At 48.7% G+C, this 19,665-nt stretch overlaps 1 protein-coding gene across 3 annotated transcripts in view; it reads left to right on the top strand.

Annotated features, from left to right (window-relative positions):
• Positions 1-19,665, top strand: part of LOC119966971 (serine/threonine-protein phosphatase 2A 56 kDa regulatory subunit delta isoform) — a 233,781-nt gene that overhangs the window by 135,172 nt on the left and 78,944 nt on the right. For all 3 annotated transcript variants that reach the window (XR_005460886.1, XM_038798936.1, XM_038798937.1), the window contains exon 4: positions 1,889-2,088. Coding sequence is in view for 2 of the 3 variants with exons in the window: in XM_038798936.1 (XP_038654864.1) it covers positions 1,889-2,088 (200 nt within the window). In the remaining variant the exon portion in view is untranslated. The remainder of the gene's footprint in view (positions 1-1,888; positions 2,089-19,665) is intronic.

Here is a 19,665-nt window from a genome sequence, read left to right as displayed (position 1 = left end):
GCAATGGCTGAATACTCGGCCTCCCTCCTCCACTCTCGGAATCGGTCCCCTACTTACCACGAAGAAATCTATCCGAGAGTAGACCCTATGTACGTGGGAGAAGAAAGAGTACTCGCGTGCCCTCGGCCTCACAAACCTCCATGGATCCACCCCACCCATCTGGTCCATAAACCCTCTCAGTACCTTGGCCGCCGCCGGCCTCCTACCCGTCCTAGAGCTGGACCGATCCAGTGAAGGATCCAACACCGTATTAAAGTCCGTCTCCCCCCCCCCCCCCCCCCCCCCATGATCAGACCTCCCGCCTCCAGATCCCCCAACATACGCCTCATAAAGCCCGCATCGTCCCAATTTGGGGCATACACACTAGCCTGTACCACCTTCTCTCCTTGTAGCCTGCCCCTAACCATAACATCATCCCCCCCCCCCCCCCCCCCCCCCCCCCCCCCATCCGCCACCACCTCCGATGCCTCAAACGACACATTTTTCCCCACCAGAATCGCCACTCCCCGGTTCTTCACATCCAACCCAGAGTGGAAACCCTGCCCCACCCATCCCTTCCTCAGGCGGACCTGGTCCGCCACCTTCAGGTGGGTCTCCTGAAGCATTGCCACATCTGCCTTTAGCCCCTTCAGATGAGCCAGTACCCTCGACCGCTTCACTGGCCCATTCAACCCTCTCGCATTCCAGGTGACCAACTGGATCAGAGGGCGTCCCGCCCCCCTCCCATGTCGACTAGCCATCGCCCGTCGACTGCCCGCCCCAGGCCAGCACCCCCTGCCCGACCCAGTCCCCACAGCGACAACACCTCACCTCTGTCCCACCAGCTCCTTCCTGACCCTACCAGCAGCAACCCGGTATTCCCCTTTCCCCCCCTCCCTTCCCCCCCAGGCTAGGAACCCTCCCAGCTGCGAACCGTCCTCCATTGTACCTCCGTGGGTCAGCTAACTTCTGCTGACCCCAGAAACTTCCGCCAATAACTCGACCCCTCCCAAAGTGGGATCATCCCCCAATCTATCCCTCCTCCAGGCACCGCTCCAGCGCGGGGAAGAACCCGCCTCCCCCTGTCACAGTCTCCGCCCCGCAGCGCGGGAAACCAGAGGAAAGCCCGCGCTTTCGCACTGCCCCACCACACCCTTCTGACGCAGCTCCCAAATACCAGCCCCACTCCATACCCCCAACCCGACATAGAATACAACAAACCCCCCCGACCCTCCCCGCAAGATACACAACTCGAACAGTGCCCCACAGCAAAAAAAAATAGCAGAACACCCCCGTAAATAACCATATCAAAATTGTAAAAGTACAAAAAACAAAGAGAACACAGCAACAGCAGAATCCAGCACTAAAATATTACAACCAACCCCACAACCCCCAACCCCTAGTTCAAGTCCAGTTTCTCCGTCCGCACGAAGGCCCACGCCTCCTCCGGGGAATCGAAATAATAATGCCGGTCTGAATAAGTTACCCACAGGCGCGCGGGCTGCAACATTCCGAACTTTATCTTTTGCCTGTAAAGCACCTCCTTCGTCCGATTAAATCCGGACCGCCGCTTAGCCACTTCCGCACTCCAATCCTGGTAGATCCGTACTACCCCATTCTCCCACTTGCTGCTCTTCACCTTCTTGGCCCAGCGCAGCACACACTCCCGATCACTGAACCGGTGGAACCTCACCAGCACCGCACGCGGGGGTTCATCTTCCTTAGGCCTCCTGGCCAGCACCCTGTGCGATTTTAAAATCATGTTGTGTGAAGATGTCACGTGCTACCATTACACTTCAATGAAATATTAGTGACAACATTGGAGACGTTCTGGAGGCAAATAATGAATGTTTTCAAACTGTTACGCTGGATAACTGCTTAAACTGCTGTGTATTTTCTCCTTTCCCAGATGCACAGACTCATGAGAGAGAAGAGCTGTTTGTTCAGAAGTTACGACAATGCTGTGTCCTCTTCGATTTTGTCTCTGACCCCCTCAGTGACCTCAAATACAAAGAGGTGAAACGGGCAGGTTTGAACGAGATGGTGGAGTACATCACACACAATCGGGATGTCATTACAGAGGCTATTTACCCTGAGGCTGTTATTATGGTATGCTGTGAGGATATCTGTTTTGTACACATTGTAGAGAGAACAGACTAGTTTTTTAGGCTGATCTAATTAATATTTCAGTTCTCGGCCTAGGCTCAGTGGTAGCAGTCTTGCAACTTGATCAGAATTCAAGCTCCTCTGCACCAGCATGAGTGCATAATCCAAATTAGTAGCTCTGTTCTGGTCGAGCACCAGTCTTTTCGTTGAGACGTTAAGCCAAGTCACAAGTGGATGCTTAAAATCCATGATGTGGAGATGCCGGCGTTGGACTGGGGTGAGCACAGTAAGAAGTCTTACAACACCAGGTTAAAGTCCAACAGGTTTGTTTCAAACACGAGCTTTCGGAGCACGGCTCCTTCTTCAGGTGAAGAAGGAGCCGTGCTCCGATAGCTCGTGTTTGAAACAAACCTGTTGGACTTTAACCTGGTGTTGTAAGACTTCTTACTAAAATCCATGGCACTATTTGAAGAAGAGCAGGGAAATTGTCCCCTGTCAGTTTGGGAGTCACAAGGCTGTGAAAGGTAAATTATTTTTTTTATCTTTGTAGCTATGATGTTGCCTGGTAATACTGAAAATTCAATAAGTAATGCATTTATATGTGAAACCCTTAAGGGTTTAGCGAGTTCAGACCTTGCTTTAAAGAGTGATGGTGACAAACGGCTAACTGGGAGAGACGGGGGAAACTGAAAACACACTGGTTGTGGTCTCTCGGCTGCCCTAATTGTTCTGGATGAAAGGTGTGGGATTTGTTCTGCTTAAAAAGTTTAAAAGGTACTAAGACCGTATTGAGAAAGGCAAAACTGCAACTGATTGAAAAACCTATCTTGAGAAATTACACCCTTTGTCCCAAAGGCTATTAGAGACAGCTCTCGGCTAACTACCTTCCATAACTGGAAACTTCCACATCTGGAGTTTGTCAAGTTCGTCTTTAATGAACTGTAATGACTACATTCCAATCTGTAGTAGGTAGGCTGTTTCAGAAGGTACTGACTGGGTAAAATAGTGTTTGGTATCTAACTTAGCTCTAACATGTGGATTTTATATGTTTCTAGTCCTAGCATCGCAATTCTTCTCAAATCCCCTCATTGTTGTCTAAACTTGAATCATATGCCCTTTTGAGTCTTGTAGCACTGGCCCTATAAGGCTATGCCAGTGTTTGTTTCACAGAAGCCTCCTCCTACCTCTCTTCATCTAAGCAACATATCCATCTATTTCTCTCTCCCCCCCCCCCCCCCCCCCCCCCCCCAAATGTTGGAAATAAGGTATATATTTAAATGGGTTTAACTCAGTGGTCGTGTGTAAGAATTAAACTCTAGTTAGATTCATGGTAGACAAAAGGTGTGAGGGTTTTGGGCATTCAAACTGTATTTCTGTTGTGCTTACGGACGATAACGGTGTAAAATGTAAATAAAAGCTTGAGAAGAAAATAGATGTTTCTGAGAAACCAGGGGAACCTTTAGGGTAGGAAGGCTTTTTATGATTGTTTTTAACTGAATTCATAGCAATTGATGACAGAAAGCTAGAGGGTGAGCAGCTCTCAGTTTTGCTATAAGAAAAGCCATGCAATGGAGTAATGTTGAAGAAAGCCAGAAGTGCCAGAAATCTAAAGGGTAGCTAGCTAAGGAATCTAGAGAAATTAATCGGAGTTTCCAGGAAGCCTGATGTTAAAGGAATAGAGGAAACGGGGACTGGAATAGGGTACGGTTCAGTCAAGACAGACAGCTGAAAAGGAGTTGGCTAGTGAGAAGCCAGAAACGTACCCAAAGTGGTTCGAAGGTTTGTGATATCTTACTATAGTTTGTGAGATGTTAATTTAAATAAATGTGGAGCAATCAGTGACTGGATCCCTGAATTTGTGGAAAAGCATTCAAGAGAAAGGAATCCTGAAGGGAGAGTTGGAAAACCTGGAGGCAGATCCGTTGGAAATATTTGGAAAACCCAGAGGTAGATTATTGATGAAAACAGCTTTTTGAGAGTGCTGTTTGGACGCACTTGTGTGACAATCATCTGGGGGAATTGGAGAAGAAATCCACGCTAGATTGATTGAATAGTTTCTTCCATTTGGTTTCCGAAATCCACATCAGATTGATTGAATGGTATCTGCTATTTGGTTTCCGAATGGGGTGTTATCCTTAAAATCTGTGTACATTTATGAAGATAAGGGGTATTTAAGGAGTAAGGTATTATAATCTCTTTTCATGTTTAATAAATGTTTTTTTTCTTGTTAATAAAACAAATTGACAGTTCTATGATTCTGTTCTCCGCATTTTCTAAAAAAAAGGTTACAATCTTGTGAGCCAGTGTTCCAGTCTGAGATCTTCCCATCCAGTAATATCATTAACTGAAATCATTACAATAGTGTATTATGTTGCATATTCTCCAGATAAAGATGTTTCTTCTGAATTGCTTTTGGATTTATTTGTGAACATCTTAAGGTCCCTTGTTCTGGTCTTGCAACTGCAAACATCTCGGGCGGGATTTTCCATTGGCCAACGGCAAATTGGGAAAGCCATTGGGTGGAGAATCTGTTCCGATGCCAAAACCGCAGCAGGCATCTATTTCACGGCAATTCTCCGTCACCTCAACAGCGGCGTCAATGCGTTGCGGAACGCGTGTACAGTAGACACAGTTTGCACGTCATTAGCGGGCCCGATCTGGTATTCTCCCTGGCCTCCGTGATTCTCTGCCTCTGATGGGCCGAGTTCCCGACGGCGCGGTTCACTTGTGCTTTTAAAAATCGTGAAACCAATGTTTTGGCTGCTGAGGGAGAGAGAGAGAGAGGAGATAGGACCCAGAGAGGAGCAGCTGCCGGCTGGCAAGGGTGGGGGAAGCCCTGCCAGGGGATGGGGGCACAGGCCGAGAGGCCAGGGTGATCTTCATTCAAACAATGCTTTCACCCGGTGTCCAGGAATGGGCCACCATTACCCCAACCATCTTGCTGCACACCCACTGATCACCCATCTTGGCCCCTGGTTCTGCAGTGTGACACTGGCTGTATGCATGCCCTCACCCCCGCATGCCACTCCCCAACCCTGTCGCCACCCACCGATGGCCACAGTAGCCCCTGGTGAGGACAGTGCCAGCCAACGGTAACCCTGACATCAGGGACAGGCGCCAGTGCCAGAAGATTCCACGGTGCCGGGCACCGACTGGGCCAGGGGTGCGGGAAGGGGTGGGGAAGGGACATGCAGGGGCAGATTCCACAGTGCCAACCGAGGCCACCATGAAGGATCCAACAGCCTCTGCCACCTGCGCCCAGGCACGACAAACGACGGCAGCTGGCAGCCTCCACCACGTCCAACAGGGTCTCTAGCTCGGCGTCTGTGAACCTCGGGGCTGCTCTCCTCGCCCCCATCATGCTGGCCTCACGGTAGCATGGTGGTTAGCATCAATGCTTCACAGCTCCAGGGTCCCAGGTTCGATTCCCGGCTGGGTCACTGTCTGTGTGGAGTCTGCACGTCCTCCCCGTGTGTGCGTGGGTTTCCTCCGGGTGCTCCGGTTTCCTCCCACAGTCTAAAGATGTGCGGGTTAGGTGGATTGGCCATGCTAAATTGCCCGTAGTGTAAGGTTAATGGGGGGATTGTTGGGTTACGGGTATACGGGTTACGTGGGTTTAAGTGGGGTGATCATTGTTCGGCACAACATCGAGGGCCGAAGGGCCTGTTCTGTGCTGTACTGTTCTATGTCTATGTCTATGTGTGTGGGGGGGAGAATTTTTAAATATGCGGTTGCAGCTTGTCAGTCTTTGGGTGTCAATCGCGAATCCGGCACCGTTTCCCATTAGAATTGATTGTGTTCTACGTGGCGCCGGTGCTAGCCCCTTAACGGTAACAGAATCGGTCCAGGTGCAGCGACGGTTTTTCTGTCCACCGATTCTGTATTGCCGTCAACACTTAGTCTCAGAAACGGAGAAACCCGCCCCTCATCTATGTCTACCCTTTATAAATATAGATTTTTATTAGTGTTTTTCCATTTTTACAAACAATGTAACAGATCCTTAGAATCGGTACAGCACAGCATAAATTTCTCAGTATGCATGAATACCGAAAAAGACAGGAGTACAACAATACAGTTGGTTCAGCTTAATCACTAAACTCGGTGCCTCTTTATGTACCAACGATACACTAGAGCAGTGTTTATCCAGGGATTCATCTTTACCAAACGGCCGACCTTGGCGACCCACGCGCCGGCCGACCTTGGCGACCCACGCGCCGGCCGACCTTGGCGACCCACGCGCCGGCCGACCTTGGCGACCCACGCGCCGGCCGACCTTGGCGACCCACGCGCCGGCCGACCTTGGCGACCCACGCGCCGGCCGACCTTGGCGACCCACGCGCCGGCCGACCTTGGCGACCCACGCGCCGGCCGACCTTGGCGACCCACGCGCCGGCCGACCTTGGCGACCCACGATTTTCGCTTACCTTTAATGCGACAGGTTAGCCTGCTTGGTCCTCGCAATCTCACTTGGTTTGTCATTTAACGTTGCATTTCTGTATGGGTTGTTCCATCAGAGGTAATGGAGCTCACACCAGCACTGCTTTGTCCTTCTGTGGATTCACCTGAACCACTCACTCCAGGTTTGGTTCTGAGATCCTGGCCTGTTTGTGTCTCTGGCCCTCTCTCTTTCTTATTTCAAAACGGTCCATTTTAAATTTTTCAGTCCTGTTGCTGGTTTACTGCTGACAAAATGGAGGAATCGCAATCGCGCCCAGAGCACGGGACGTTAGTGTTCGAGGTGCGTGACCTGCTCTCTGCCTCACTTCAGGCAGGCAGACTGATTGAAGTTTTAAAAAAAAAATTTTCTCTTGGGTCAGGGCGCTGACATCAGGAGGAGGCTGTGCTTCTCGCTGAGCTCCGAGCATGCACACTGATGAGCGGACGTGTATGTGCAGTGCCTCCCCATTTTTAAAGCCGCTCACAGCCGGCATTTTTAAAAGCCGGCTGCTGCGGCCGTTGCGCATTAATTCCCATGATCGGGAACGCCGCGATGGATGGCTCCATGATCCTCCCGACACCTGCCCGAACTCACCCGCGGGTCGTGACTTTGAAAATGACTGAACTGGAGAATGAGGGAGAAGAGGATAAGACCATAAAAACATGGTCCCACTATGCTTGCACAGCCGACGAGAATTGGGCATGCTCTCTCCCAACCTCTCTCCCAACTCCAATCACACCAGTTGCACCAATAACACATTATGACACCCTTTTCTCACATACAATATCTGTCCGTACCTTTGCAGGAACCAGTCAACGATTCTTTCACCCCAAAATAACAAAAGACAAAATCTTGCGAGGATATTTTACATTTCACCACCAAAAGCAATCAATTCCCAAAATCCAGTACAGTACAGAGCAATCATCATTCCACACATTTACAAAGAACAAAGAAAATTACAGCACAGGAACAGGCCCTTCGGCCCTCCCAGCCTGCGCCGATCCAGATCCATTATCTAAACCTGTCTCCTATTTTCCAAGGTCTACTTCCCTCTGTTGCCGCCCGTTCATATACCTGTCTAGATGCCTCTTAAATTATGCTATCGTGCCCACCTCTACCACCTCCGCTGGCAAAGCGTTCCAGGCACCCACCACCCTCTGCGTAAAAAAACTTTCCACGCACATTTCCGTTAAACCTTCCCCTCTCACCTTGAAATCGTGACCCCTTGTAACTGACACCCCCACTCTTGGAAAAAGCTTGTTGCTATCCACCCTGTCCATACCTCTCATAATTTTGCATGCCTCAATCAGATCCCCCCTCAACCTCCGTCTTTCCAACGAAAACAATCCTAATCTACTCAACCTTTCTTCATAGCTAGCACCCTCCATATCAGGCAACATCCTGGTGAACCTCCTCTGCACCCTCTCAAAAGCATCCACATCCTTCTGGTAATGTGGCGACCAGAACTGCACGCAGTATTCCAAATGTGGCCTAACCAAAGTCCTATACAACTGTAACATGACCTGCCTACTGTTGTACTCAATACCCCGTCCGATGAAGGCAAGCATGCTGTATGCCTTCTTGACCACTCCATCAACCTGCGTTGCCACCTTCAGGGTACAATGGACCTGAACTCCCAGATCTCTCTGTACATTAATTTTCCCCAGGACCCTTCCATTGACCATATAGTCCGCTCTTGAATTTTATCTTCCAAAATGCATCACCTCGCATTTGCCTGGATTGAACTCCATCTGCCATTTCTCTGCCCAACTCTCCAATCTATCTATATTTTGTTGTATTCTCTGACAGTCCTCCTCGCTATCTGCAACTCCACCAATCTTAGTATCATCTGCAAACTTGCTAATCAGACCACCTATACCTTCCTCCAGGTCATTTATGTAGATCACAAACAACAGTGGTCCGAGCACGAATCCCTGTGGAACACCACTAGTCACCCTTCTCCATTTTGAGACACTCCCTTCCACCACTATCTGTCTCCTGTTGCCCAGCCAGTTCTTTATCCATCTAGCTAGTACACCCTGAACCCCAAACGACTTCACTTTTGCCATCAACTTGCCATGGGAAACCTTATCACACGCCTTACTAAAGTCCATTTATATGACATCTACAGCCCTTCCCTCATCAATTAACTTTGTCACTTAGGTTTGTAAGACATGACCTTCCCTGCACAAAACCATGCTGCCTATCACTGATAAGTCTATTTTCTTCCAGATGTGAATAGATCCTATCCCTCAGTATCTTCTCCAACAGTTTGCCTACCACTGATGTCAAGCTCACAGGTCTATAATTCCCTGGATTATCCCTGCTACCCTTCTTAAACAAAGGGACAACATTAGCAATTCTCCAGTCCTCCGGGACCTCACCCGTGCTCAAGGATGCTGCAAAGATATCTGTTAAGGCCCCAGCTATTTCGACCCTCGCTTCCCTCAGTAACCTGGGATAGATCCCATCCGGTCCTGTGGACTTGTCCACCTTAATGTCTTTTAGTATACCCAAAACTTCCCCTCTCCGTATGACAACTTGACCTAGAGTATTTAAACATCCATCCCTAGCCTCAACATCCGTCTTGTCCCTCTCCTTTGTGAATACCGATGCAAAGTACTCATTAAGAATCTCACCTATTTCCTCCGAGTCCACGCATAAATTCCCTCTCTTTTCTTTGAGTGAGCCAATCCTTTCCCTAGTTACCCTCTTGCTCCTTACATACGAATAAAAGGCTTTGGGATTTTCCTTAACCCTGTTAGCCAAAGATATTTCATGACCCCTTTTAGCCCTTTTTATTGCGCGTTTGAGATTCGTCCTACTTTCCCGATATTCCTCCAAAGCTTCATCAGTTTTGAGCCGCCTCAATCTTACATATGCTTCCTTTTTCATCTTAGCTAGTCTCACAATTTCACCCGTCATCCATGGTTCCCTAATCTTGCCATTTCTATCTCTCATTTTCACAGGAACATGTCTGTCCTGCACTCTAATCAACCTTTCCTTAAAAGACTCCCACATTTCAAATGTGGATTTACCCTTAAACAGCTGCTCCCAATCCACATTCCCTAGCTCCTGCTGAATTTTGTTATACTCTGCCTTTCCCCAGTTTAGCGCACTTCCTTACGGACCATTCTTGTCCTTGTCCATGAGTATTCCAAAACTTACGGAATTGTGATCATTATTCCCAAAGTAATCACCGACTGAAACATCAACCACCTGGCCGGGATCATTCCCCAATACCAGGTCCAGTATGGCCCCTTCCCGAGTTGGACTATTTACATACTGCTCTAAAAAACTCTCCTGGATGCTCCTTACAAACTCTGCTCGTCCTACGCCTCCAACACTACACGAATCCCATTCGATCTTGGGGAAGTTAAAATCTCCCATCACAACCACCCTATTGCTCCTACATTTTTCTATAATCTGTCTGCATATTTGTACCTCTACTTCATGCTCACTTTTGGGAGGCCTGTAGTAAAGTCCCAACAATGTTACTGCACCCTTCCTATTTCTCAGCTCCACCCATATTGCCTCGGTGCTCGAATCCTCCATCGTGCCCTCCTTAATCACAGCTTTGATATCATCTCTGACGAGTAATGCAACTCCTCCACCCCTTCTACCTCCCTCTCTATCCCTCCTGAAGCATCTATACCCTGGGATATTCAGTTGCCAGTCCTGCCCTTCCCTCAACCAAGTCTCAGTAATACCAATAACATCATATTCCCAGGTACTGATCCAAGTCCTAAGTTCATCTGCCTTACCTGCTACACTTCTCGCATTAAAACAAATGCACCTCAGACCACCTGTCCCTTTGCGTTCATCATTTCTTCCCTGTCTACTCTTCCCCTTAGTCACATGGAGTTTATTATCTCGTACCTTACCGGCTTTAGTTGCAGCTTCTTTACTGACCTCTAACTTCCTAATCTGGTTCCCATCCCCCTGCCGCATTAGTTTAAAACCTCCCCAACAGTGTTAGCAAAAGCACCCCCTAGGACATTGGTACCAGTCCTGCCCAGGTGTAGACCATCCGGTTTGTAATGGTCCCACCACCCCCAGAACCGGTTCCAATGTCCCAAAAATCTGAACCCCCCTCCCTCCTGCACCATCTCTCAAGCTACGTATTCATACTGACTATTCTTGAATTTCTACTCTGACTGTCCCGTGGCACTGGTAGCAATCCTGAGATTACTACCTTTGAGGTCCTTCTTTTTAACTTATCTCCTAAAGCCCTAAATTCTGATTGTAGGACCTCATCCTTTTTTTTAACCTATATCGTTGGTGCCTATATGCACCACGACAACTGGCTGTTCACCCTCCCCCTTTAGTATGTCCTGCAGCCGATCGGAGACATCCCTGACCCGAGCACCCGGGAGGCAACATACCATTTGGGAGTCTCGTTTTCGACCACAGAAACGCCTGTCTACTCCCCTTACAATTGAATCCCCTATGTCTGTAGCCCTGCCAGTCTTTTTCCCGCCCTTCTGTGCAGCAGAGCCAGCCACGGTGCCATGAGCCTGGCTACTACTGCCTTCCACTGGTGAGTCATCTCCCCCAACAGTATCCAAAACGGTATACCTGTTTTGGAGGGAGATGACCGCAGGGGACACCTGCACTGCCTTCCTGCTCTTTCTCTGCCTTTTGGTCACCCATTCCCTGTCTCCGTCACCAATCCTAATCTGCGTTGTGACCAACTCACTGAACGTGCTATCCACGACCTCCTCAGCATCGCGGATGCTCCAAAGTGAGTCCATCCGCAGCTCCAGAGCCGTCATGCGGTCTAATAGGCGCTGCAGCTGGACACACTTCGCGCACATGAAGGAGTCAAGGACACCGGCCGCGTCCCTAAACTCCAACATTGAGCACGAGGAGCACAACATGGGTCTGGGATCTCCTGCCATTTTTACCCTTTACCTTAACTGACTACAAACTATACTATCAATTAATTAATAAGTGAAAGGAACAAAGATTTCACTTGCCAATCACAATACTTACCAACACACGAAGAGTTAAATTTCTCCCAGCTGCTGCTAATTGGAGCACTTTCCTTACCAGCCAATCAGATCTCTGCTTTGCTGTGATGTCGCTCTTCCAGTTAAGTTTTTAAAGTTTTAAAGAGGTAAACGTACCTTCGAAGTCTCGCCCCTGTCTCTCTGCTCTTTAATGAAGTCTCGCCCCTGTCTCTCCGCGCTCTTTAATGAAGTCTCGCCCCTGTCTCTCTCCGCTCTTTAATGAAGTCTCCCCCCGTCTCTCCGCTCTTTAATGAAGTCTCGCCCCTCTCTCTCCGCGCTCTTTAATGAAGTCTCATCCCTGTCTCTCCGCGCTCTTTAATGAAGTCTCCCCCTCTCTCTCCGCGCTCTTTAATGAAGTACAAAGAAGACCAGCAAATCTTCATTCAGTTCGTTCAGATTATAATCAATGTGGTCAGCGTCTCCCAACACACTAACAAATGACAGGATACAAAAATACTACCAAGAGCAGAGGATCTCAGAATAATAGGGTACCAGGACAAAGACAGGAGCACATGGTCCCTAGGTGCACACCCGTCACCATAAGACAATAAAGGAAAAAGCTGGCCAATCAAAATTTCATTCGCCCCACTCATGCTACGGAACAAGGGCTAGGGGGTAGCATTATTAATTAGCAAAAGGACGAGGTTTACGGGAGCCAAGACAGTTACTGACCCAGGGGGAAGGTACTTTATGGTCAGCGGTGTCCAGGAAGGGGCACCGGTCGCATTGGTAAATGTGTATGCTTCCAACTGGGATGACTCAGAACTCAAAGAAAACCATGGCGGAAATCCCCGACCTTGACACACACTGACGGATCAAACCCCAGAACGGGGAAAAGTCTGGCATAGCTAGGGGCCTTCATGGAACAGATGGGGGCGGTGGACCCATGGAGGTTCCTGCACCCGGGAGAAAAGGAGTTCTCGTACTTTTGGCAGGTGCACAAGGTATACACGCGTATCGACGACTTTGCAGTGGGGAAATCGGTGCTTCCAGGGATCACGGGAATGGACTACTCCGCGATCGTTATCTCCGATCACGCTCCACATTATATGGATGTGAGTTTGGAGATGGGCCGGGTCCAGCGCCCCACATGGAGGCTGGACACGGACCTCCTGGCCGACAAGGCTTTCTGTCAAAAAATATCGCAGGCCATAGGCGATTACGTTAGTAACAACCGAAACGGGGAGGTCTCACCCTCCACGTTTTGGGAGGCACTGAAGGCCGTGAGGAGAGATCATAGCCTACAAGACAAGTAGAGATAGGGAAGAGAGGGTGGCCAGGCAACAGCTAGTGGACTCCATTCTGGAAGTCGATAGAAAATATTTCGAGGCCCCGACCGTAGGGCTGCTGACGTGGAAAAGAGGAAAAAGCTGCAAATGGACTTTAACCTGCTATCCACTAGGAAAACAATGTACCAACTCCACCAGATATAAGGGACCTTCTATGAACACTGAGACAAGGCTGGCCGCCTATTGTTCACCAGCTGAGAAAGCAGGCAGCCACGCGGGAAATAGTGCAGGTTAAGAATAACAGAGCCAAAGGAGGTCAATAAGGCATTTGAGACCTTCTACCGGGGACTGTACACCTCCGAGCCCAACGACGGGGATGCGGGAATGAAACCGTTCCTAGGCAGACTGGAACTACCAGTGGTGGGGGAAGACAGATTCGGGGAGCTGGAAACACCAATAGACCTGGGAGAAATCATGGAGAGCATCAGCTCCAAGCAGGCGGGGAAGGCACATTTGCACCAGTCCTGGCCTACACCTAAGGGACATGTTCGCGGACTCACTGGCAGGGGCACCCTGCCCCCCACGCTAGCGCAGGCCACAATCTCACTGATACCCAAAAAAGATAAAAGATCTGACGGAATGTGGATCATACAGACCCATTTCACTGCTGAACATGGTCGCGAAGTCATGGCCAAAAGGCTGGAGGGCTGTGTACCAGAGGTGGCCGCAGAGGACTAAACGGGCTTTGTCAAGGGTCGGCAGCTCACAGCGAACATCAGACGGCTGATGAATGTGAGAACACCAGAGGCGATCATCTCCCTGGACGCAGAAAAGGCCTTTGACAGAGTCGAATGGAGCGGTTTGGGCTTGGAGCGGGATTCACCGCCTGGGTAGGGCTCCTGTACAACGCTCCCAAAGCGACTGTCCGAACTAACGCCTGCTCCGAATACTTCCAGCTACAGAGAGGAACAAGATAGGGCTGCCTCCTGTCCCCACTCTTGTTTGCGCTAGCAATCGAACCCCTGGCAATAGCCTTGCGGGACGCAAAAAGCTGGAAGGGAATCCGGAGAGGAGACAGAGCAGAGTCTCACTCTATGCAGATGACCTGCTCCTCTATGTCTCGAAGCCACAGGAGGGACTGAAGGCAATACTGCAAATACTGAAAGAGTTTGGAACCTTCTCGGGCTACAAACTTAACCTGGGAAAAAGCGAGACATTCCCAGTGAACCCAAAAGTGAGAGGGACAGAGCTCCCGTTCAAAACGGCCCAGAACAAATTCCGTTACCTGGGGATCCAAATAGCCGGAGACTGGACACAGATCCACGAGTGGAACCTGACCAGCCTGGTGGAGGAACTAAGAAAAGATGTTCAACGGTGGGGTTCACTCCCACTCTCCCTTGCGGGAAGAGTGCAGACAATCAAGATGTGCGTACTGCCAAGATTCCTTTTCCTGTTTAGATCCACCCTGATCTTCATCCGCAAGGCCTTTTCCCAAAACGTAGACAGCCTAATCATGGCGTTTGTGTGTGGGGGGGGGGGAAGAACCCAAGAATTCCCAAACCGACACAGGAAAGTCAGAGGGGGCCCGGCTCGACCGAACCTACAATACTACCACTGGGCAGCAAAGGCAGTAAAAGTGAGGGGATGGGTATAAGAACCCAACACAGATTGGGTACAAATGGAGGAGGCATCCTGTAAAGGAACGACCCTCCGGGCCCTGGCCACAGCAGCACTCCCATCCTCCTCAACAAGGTACACAACGAGCCCAGCAAATCAGCGCAGGCAAGAAAACTAATGTATACAAACAACTACTGTTTATAAATACAAGAAAAGCCAATAAAAATATTTTTTTTAAAAAGGGTAGAACTTGGGGAAGGGAAACCCACTCCACCTCCCAACATACACTCGACCCAGGTAAACATAGTTACTCATGCCGTAACCTACTCAATCAAGTGACCACTATCAATACCTATGCAGCCAAGAGAATATTGAAGAAGAGAAGTCTCTCTTGCTCTCTCTCTTTCTCGCTCCCCACCCCTCCTCCCCACCCACACCTCTGAAAACTCCCAACAACTCCAGAGATGCCAACTACAAAGAAGAATCACAAAAAAAACAGTCCTCTCCAGGGTACAAGATCTGTCCGGACCTTCATACACGATGAGCACTGATTCTATAATTCCAAAATAACAAAAGTACCAAAGGAAAACTAGACTGATATTTCTAACTGGGTGCTTTCCTCTCTCATAACAAAGATTTACATAGCCTTGCCACCCACCACCACACCAACCATCCAACCGCCACCCTACCGTCTTCTCTGTAAACAAAGTGAAGCTTATCTAAAATGTGCTTCCTCTTTGTAAATGCAAGGATCGCAACACATTTATTGTAAAAAGGCAAAACTGGGTAGATACTGCACAAACTTAATGTCACACTGCCGACTCAGTTTTGCCACAACAGGAGACAACCACCTCTTTGCTCGACCCAGGCTTTGAAGACCGTCAAGGAGACTACCTATATTGAGTCACAGGATTCTCTGCTCTGCTTCATTCTGATATTTTGCAGTTCATCAAAGTGAGCACAAACAACCTGCGTCAAGGAGTCGAGACCATCATCCAAAACATCATTCACAATGGCAGCCAGCAATTCTAAAGTCACAACCTTTTCAGTTTTTCGTAATGATAGATATACCTCATTATAATTCTAGTAAATCTTTTAGGCACCTTCTCCGTTGCTTCTCAACTGTGCACACTCCACGTATGCTCTAACCAAGTAATAACCAAGCTGGAGCTGGATGAACTTCGGATCATTCGGGAGGCAGAGGTGGTTATTGAGAGGAGTTATAGGGAGGTAGTCACACCTCAGGTAAAAGAAGAAGGTAGATGGGTTACCGTCAGGGGAGGGAGAGGGAACCGCAGGCAGTGCAGGGATCCCCTGTGGTCGTTCCCCTCTATAACAAGTATACCGTTTTGGATACTGTTGCGGGGGACGACTTACCAGGGGTAAGCAATGGGGCACAGGTCTCTGGCACAGAGTCTGTCCCTGTTGCTCAGAAGGGAAGGGAGAAGAGGAACAGAGTACTTGTCATTGGGGACTCCATAGTTAGAGGAGCAGACAGGAGGTTCTGTGGGAACGAAAGAGACTCACTGTTGGTGTGTTGCCTCCCAGGTGCCAGGGTTCGTGATGTCTCTGATCGTGTTTTTGGGATCCTTAAGGGGGAGGGGGAGCAGCCCCAAGTCGTGGTCCACATAGGTACCAACGACATAGGTAGGAAGAGGGATGGGGATTTGAGACAGAAATTCAGGGAGCTAGGGTGGAAGCTGAGAGCTAGAACAAACAGAGTTGTTATCTCTGGGTTGTTACCCGTGCCACGTGCTAGCGAAGTGAGAAATAAGGAGAGAGAGGAGTTGAACACGTGGCTACAGGGATGGTGCAGGAGGGAGGGTTTTGGTTTCCTGGATAATTGGGGCTCATTCTGGGGTAGGTGGGACCTCTACAAACAGGATGGTCTTCACCTGAACCAGAGGGGTACCAATATCCTGGGGGGGAGATTTGCTAGTGCTCTTCGGGGGGGGGGGGGGGGGTTTAAACTAATTCAGCAGGGGGATGGGAACCTAAATTGTAGTCCTAGTGTACAGGATGTTGAGAGTAGTGAGGTCAGGGATAGGGTTAAAAGTTCAAAAGAGGGCACCGGCACGCAAGACGCTGGTTTGAAGTGTGTCTACTTCAACGCCAGGAGCATCCGGAATAAGGTGGGTGAGCTTGCAGCATGGGTTGGTACCTGGGATCTCGATGTTGTGGCGATTTCGGAGACATGGGTAGAGCAGGGACAGGAATGGTTGTTGCAGGTTCCAGGATTTAGATGTTTCTGTAAGAACAGAGAAGATGGTAAAAGAGGGGGGGTGTGGCATTGTTAATCAAGGAAAGTATTACGGCGGTAGAAAGGACATTTGAGGACTCGTCTACTGAGGCAGTATGGGCCGAGTTTAGGAACAGGAGAGGAGAGGTCACCCTGTTGGGATTTGTCTATAGACCTCCGAATAGTTCCAGAGATGTAGAGGAAAGGATTGCAAAGATGATTCTCGACAGGAGCGAGAGTAACAGGGTAGTTGTTATGGGGGACTGTAACTTTCCAAATATTGACTGGAAATACTATAGTTCGAGTACTATAGATGGGTCAGTTTTTGTGCAGTGTGTGCAGGAAGGTTTTCTGACACAGTATGTAGACAGGCCAACAAGGGGCGAGGCCACATTGGATTTGGTACTGGGTAATGAACCTGGCCAGGTGTTAGATTTAGATGTAGGTGAACACTTTGGTGATAGTGATCACAACTCGGTTATGTTTACTTTAGCAATGGGCAGGGATAGGTATATACCGCAAGGCAAGAATTTTAGCTGGGGGAAAGGCAATTATGATGCTATTCGGCAAGATTTAGGATGTATAGGATGGGGAAGGAAACTGCAGGGGATGGGTACAATCGAAATGTGGAGCTTTTTCAAGGAACAGCTACTGCGTGTCCTTGATAAGTATGTACCTGTCAGGCAGGGAGGAAGTTGTCGAGCAAGGGAACCGTGGTTTACTAAGGAAGTTGAAGCACTTGTCAAGAGGAAGAAGAAGGCTTATGTTGGGATGAGACATGAAGGCTCAGTTAGGGCACTTGAGAGTTACAAGTTAGCCAGGAAGGACCTAAAGGGAGAGTTAAGAAGAGCGAGGAGAGGACACGAAAAGTTGTTGGCGGATAGGATCAAGGAAAACCCTAAGGCTTTCTAAAGGTATATCAGGAACAAAAGAATGACTAGAGTAACATTAGGGCCAATCAAGGATAGTAGTGGAAAGTTGTGTGTGGAATCAGAGGAGATAGGGGAAGCGTTAAATGGATATTTTTCATCAGTGTTTACACTGGAGAAAGACAATGTTGTCGAGGAGAATACTCCGGTTCAGTCGACCAGGCTAGATGGAATTGAGGTTCAAAAGAAGGAGGTGTTATCAATTTTGGAAAATGTCAAAATAGATAAGTCCCCTGGGCCAGATGGGATTTATCCTAGGATTCTCTGGGAAGCCAGGGAGGAGATTGCAGAGCCTTTGTCCTTGATCTTTATGTCGTCTTTGTCGACAGGAATAGTGCCGGAAGACTGGAGGATAGTAAATGTTGTCCCCTTGTTCAAGAAGGGGAGTAGAGACAACCTTGGTAATTATAGACCTGTGAGTCTCACTTCGGTTGTGGGTAAAATGTTGGAAAAGGTTATAAGAGATAGGGTTTATAATCACCTTGAAAAGAACAAGTTGATTAGCGATAGTCAACACGGTTTTGTGAAGGGTAGGTCATGCCTCACAAACCTTATTGAGTTTTTTGAGAAGGTGACCCGACAGGTGGATGAGGGTAAAGCGGTTGATGTGGTGTATATGGATTTCAGCAAGGCGTTTGATAAGGTTCCCCACGGTAGGCTATTGCAGAAAATAAGGAAGTATGGGATTGAAGGTGATTTAGCGGTTTGGATCAGTAATTGGCTAGCTGAAAGAAGACAGAGGGTGGTGGTTGATGGCAAATGTTCATCCTGGAGTTCAGTTACTAGTGGTGTACCACAAGGATCTGTTTTGGGGCCACTGCTGTTTGTCTTTTTTATAAATGACCTGGAAGAGGGTGTAGAAGGATGGGTTAGTAAATTTGCAGATGACACGAAGGTCGGTGGAGTTGTGGATAGTGCTGAAGGATGTTATAGGATACAGAGGGACATAGATAAGCTGCAGAGCTGGGCTGAGAGGTGGCAGATGGAGATTAATGCGGAAAAGTGTGAGGTGGTTCACTTTGGAAGGAGTAACAGGAATGCAGAGTACTGGGCTAATGGCAAGATTCTTGGTCGTGTAGATGAACAGAGAGATCTCGGCATCCAGGTACATAAATCCCTGAAAGTTGCCACCCAGGTTAATAGGGCTGTTAAGAAGGCATATGGTGTGCTAGCCTTTATCAGTAGGGGGATTGAGTTTCGGAGTCACAAGGTCATGCTGCAGCTGTACATAACTCTGGTGCGGCCGCTCCTGGAGTACTGCGTGCAGTTCTGGTCACCACATTATAGGAAGGATGTGGAAGCTTTGGAAAGGGTTCAGAGGAGATTTACTAGGATGTTGCCTGGTATGGAGGGAAGGTCTTACGACGAAAGGCTCAGGGACTTGAGGTTGTTTTCGTTAGAGAGGAGAAGGCTGAGAGGTGACTTAATAGAGACATATAAGATAGTCAGAGGGTTAGATAGGGTGGACAGTGAGAGTCTTTTTCCTCGGATGGTGATGACCAACACGAGGGGACATAGCTTTAAATTGAGGGGTGATAGATATAGGACAGATGTCAGAGGCAGTTTCTTTACTCAGAGAGTAGTAGGGGTATGGATCGCCCTGCCTGCAACAGTAGTAGACTCGCCAACTTTAAGGGCATTTAAGTGGTCACTGGATAGACACATGGATGAAAATGGAATAGTGTAGGTCAGATAGGCTTCAGATGGTTTCACAGGTCGGCGCAACATCGAGGGCCGAAGGGCCTGTACTGCGCTGTAATGTTCTATGTTCAATTCTGTTAGTGTGTCAGCTGTGGCTCAATTCACAGCACATTTGCCTCTGAATCACAAGGCTCAGGATTCAAGTCCACTTCAGGGCTTGAGTACAGAAGTCGAGGCTGACACTCTAATTCAGTACTGAGGGAGCATTACACTTTTGGTGGTGCTGTCTTTCAGATAACTGAGGTCCTGAGTAGCTGCTGTGTTTCCTACATTACAACAGTGACTACACGTCAAAAAAAAGTACTTCATAAACTGTAATGCACTTTGCAGTGTCGTTGGTAATGAAAATGCAAGTCTTTCTTTCCATCCCTCTGGAAATAAACCCCATTACTTGGTGGTTTTTATCTGTCTTACT

The sequence above is a fragment of the Scyliorhinus canicula genome, chromosome 6, assembly GCF_902713615.1.
Source record: "Scyliorhinus canicula chromosome 6, sScyCan1.1, whole genome shotgun sequence".
NCBI classification, from domain to species: Eukaryota; Metazoa; Chordata; class Chondrichthyes; order Carcharhiniformes; family Scyliorhinidae; genus Scyliorhinus; species Scyliorhinus canicula.
The sequence above is the reverse complement of the archived record's forward strand: the minus strand, read 5'-3'. Positions and strand labels throughout refer to the sequence as shown.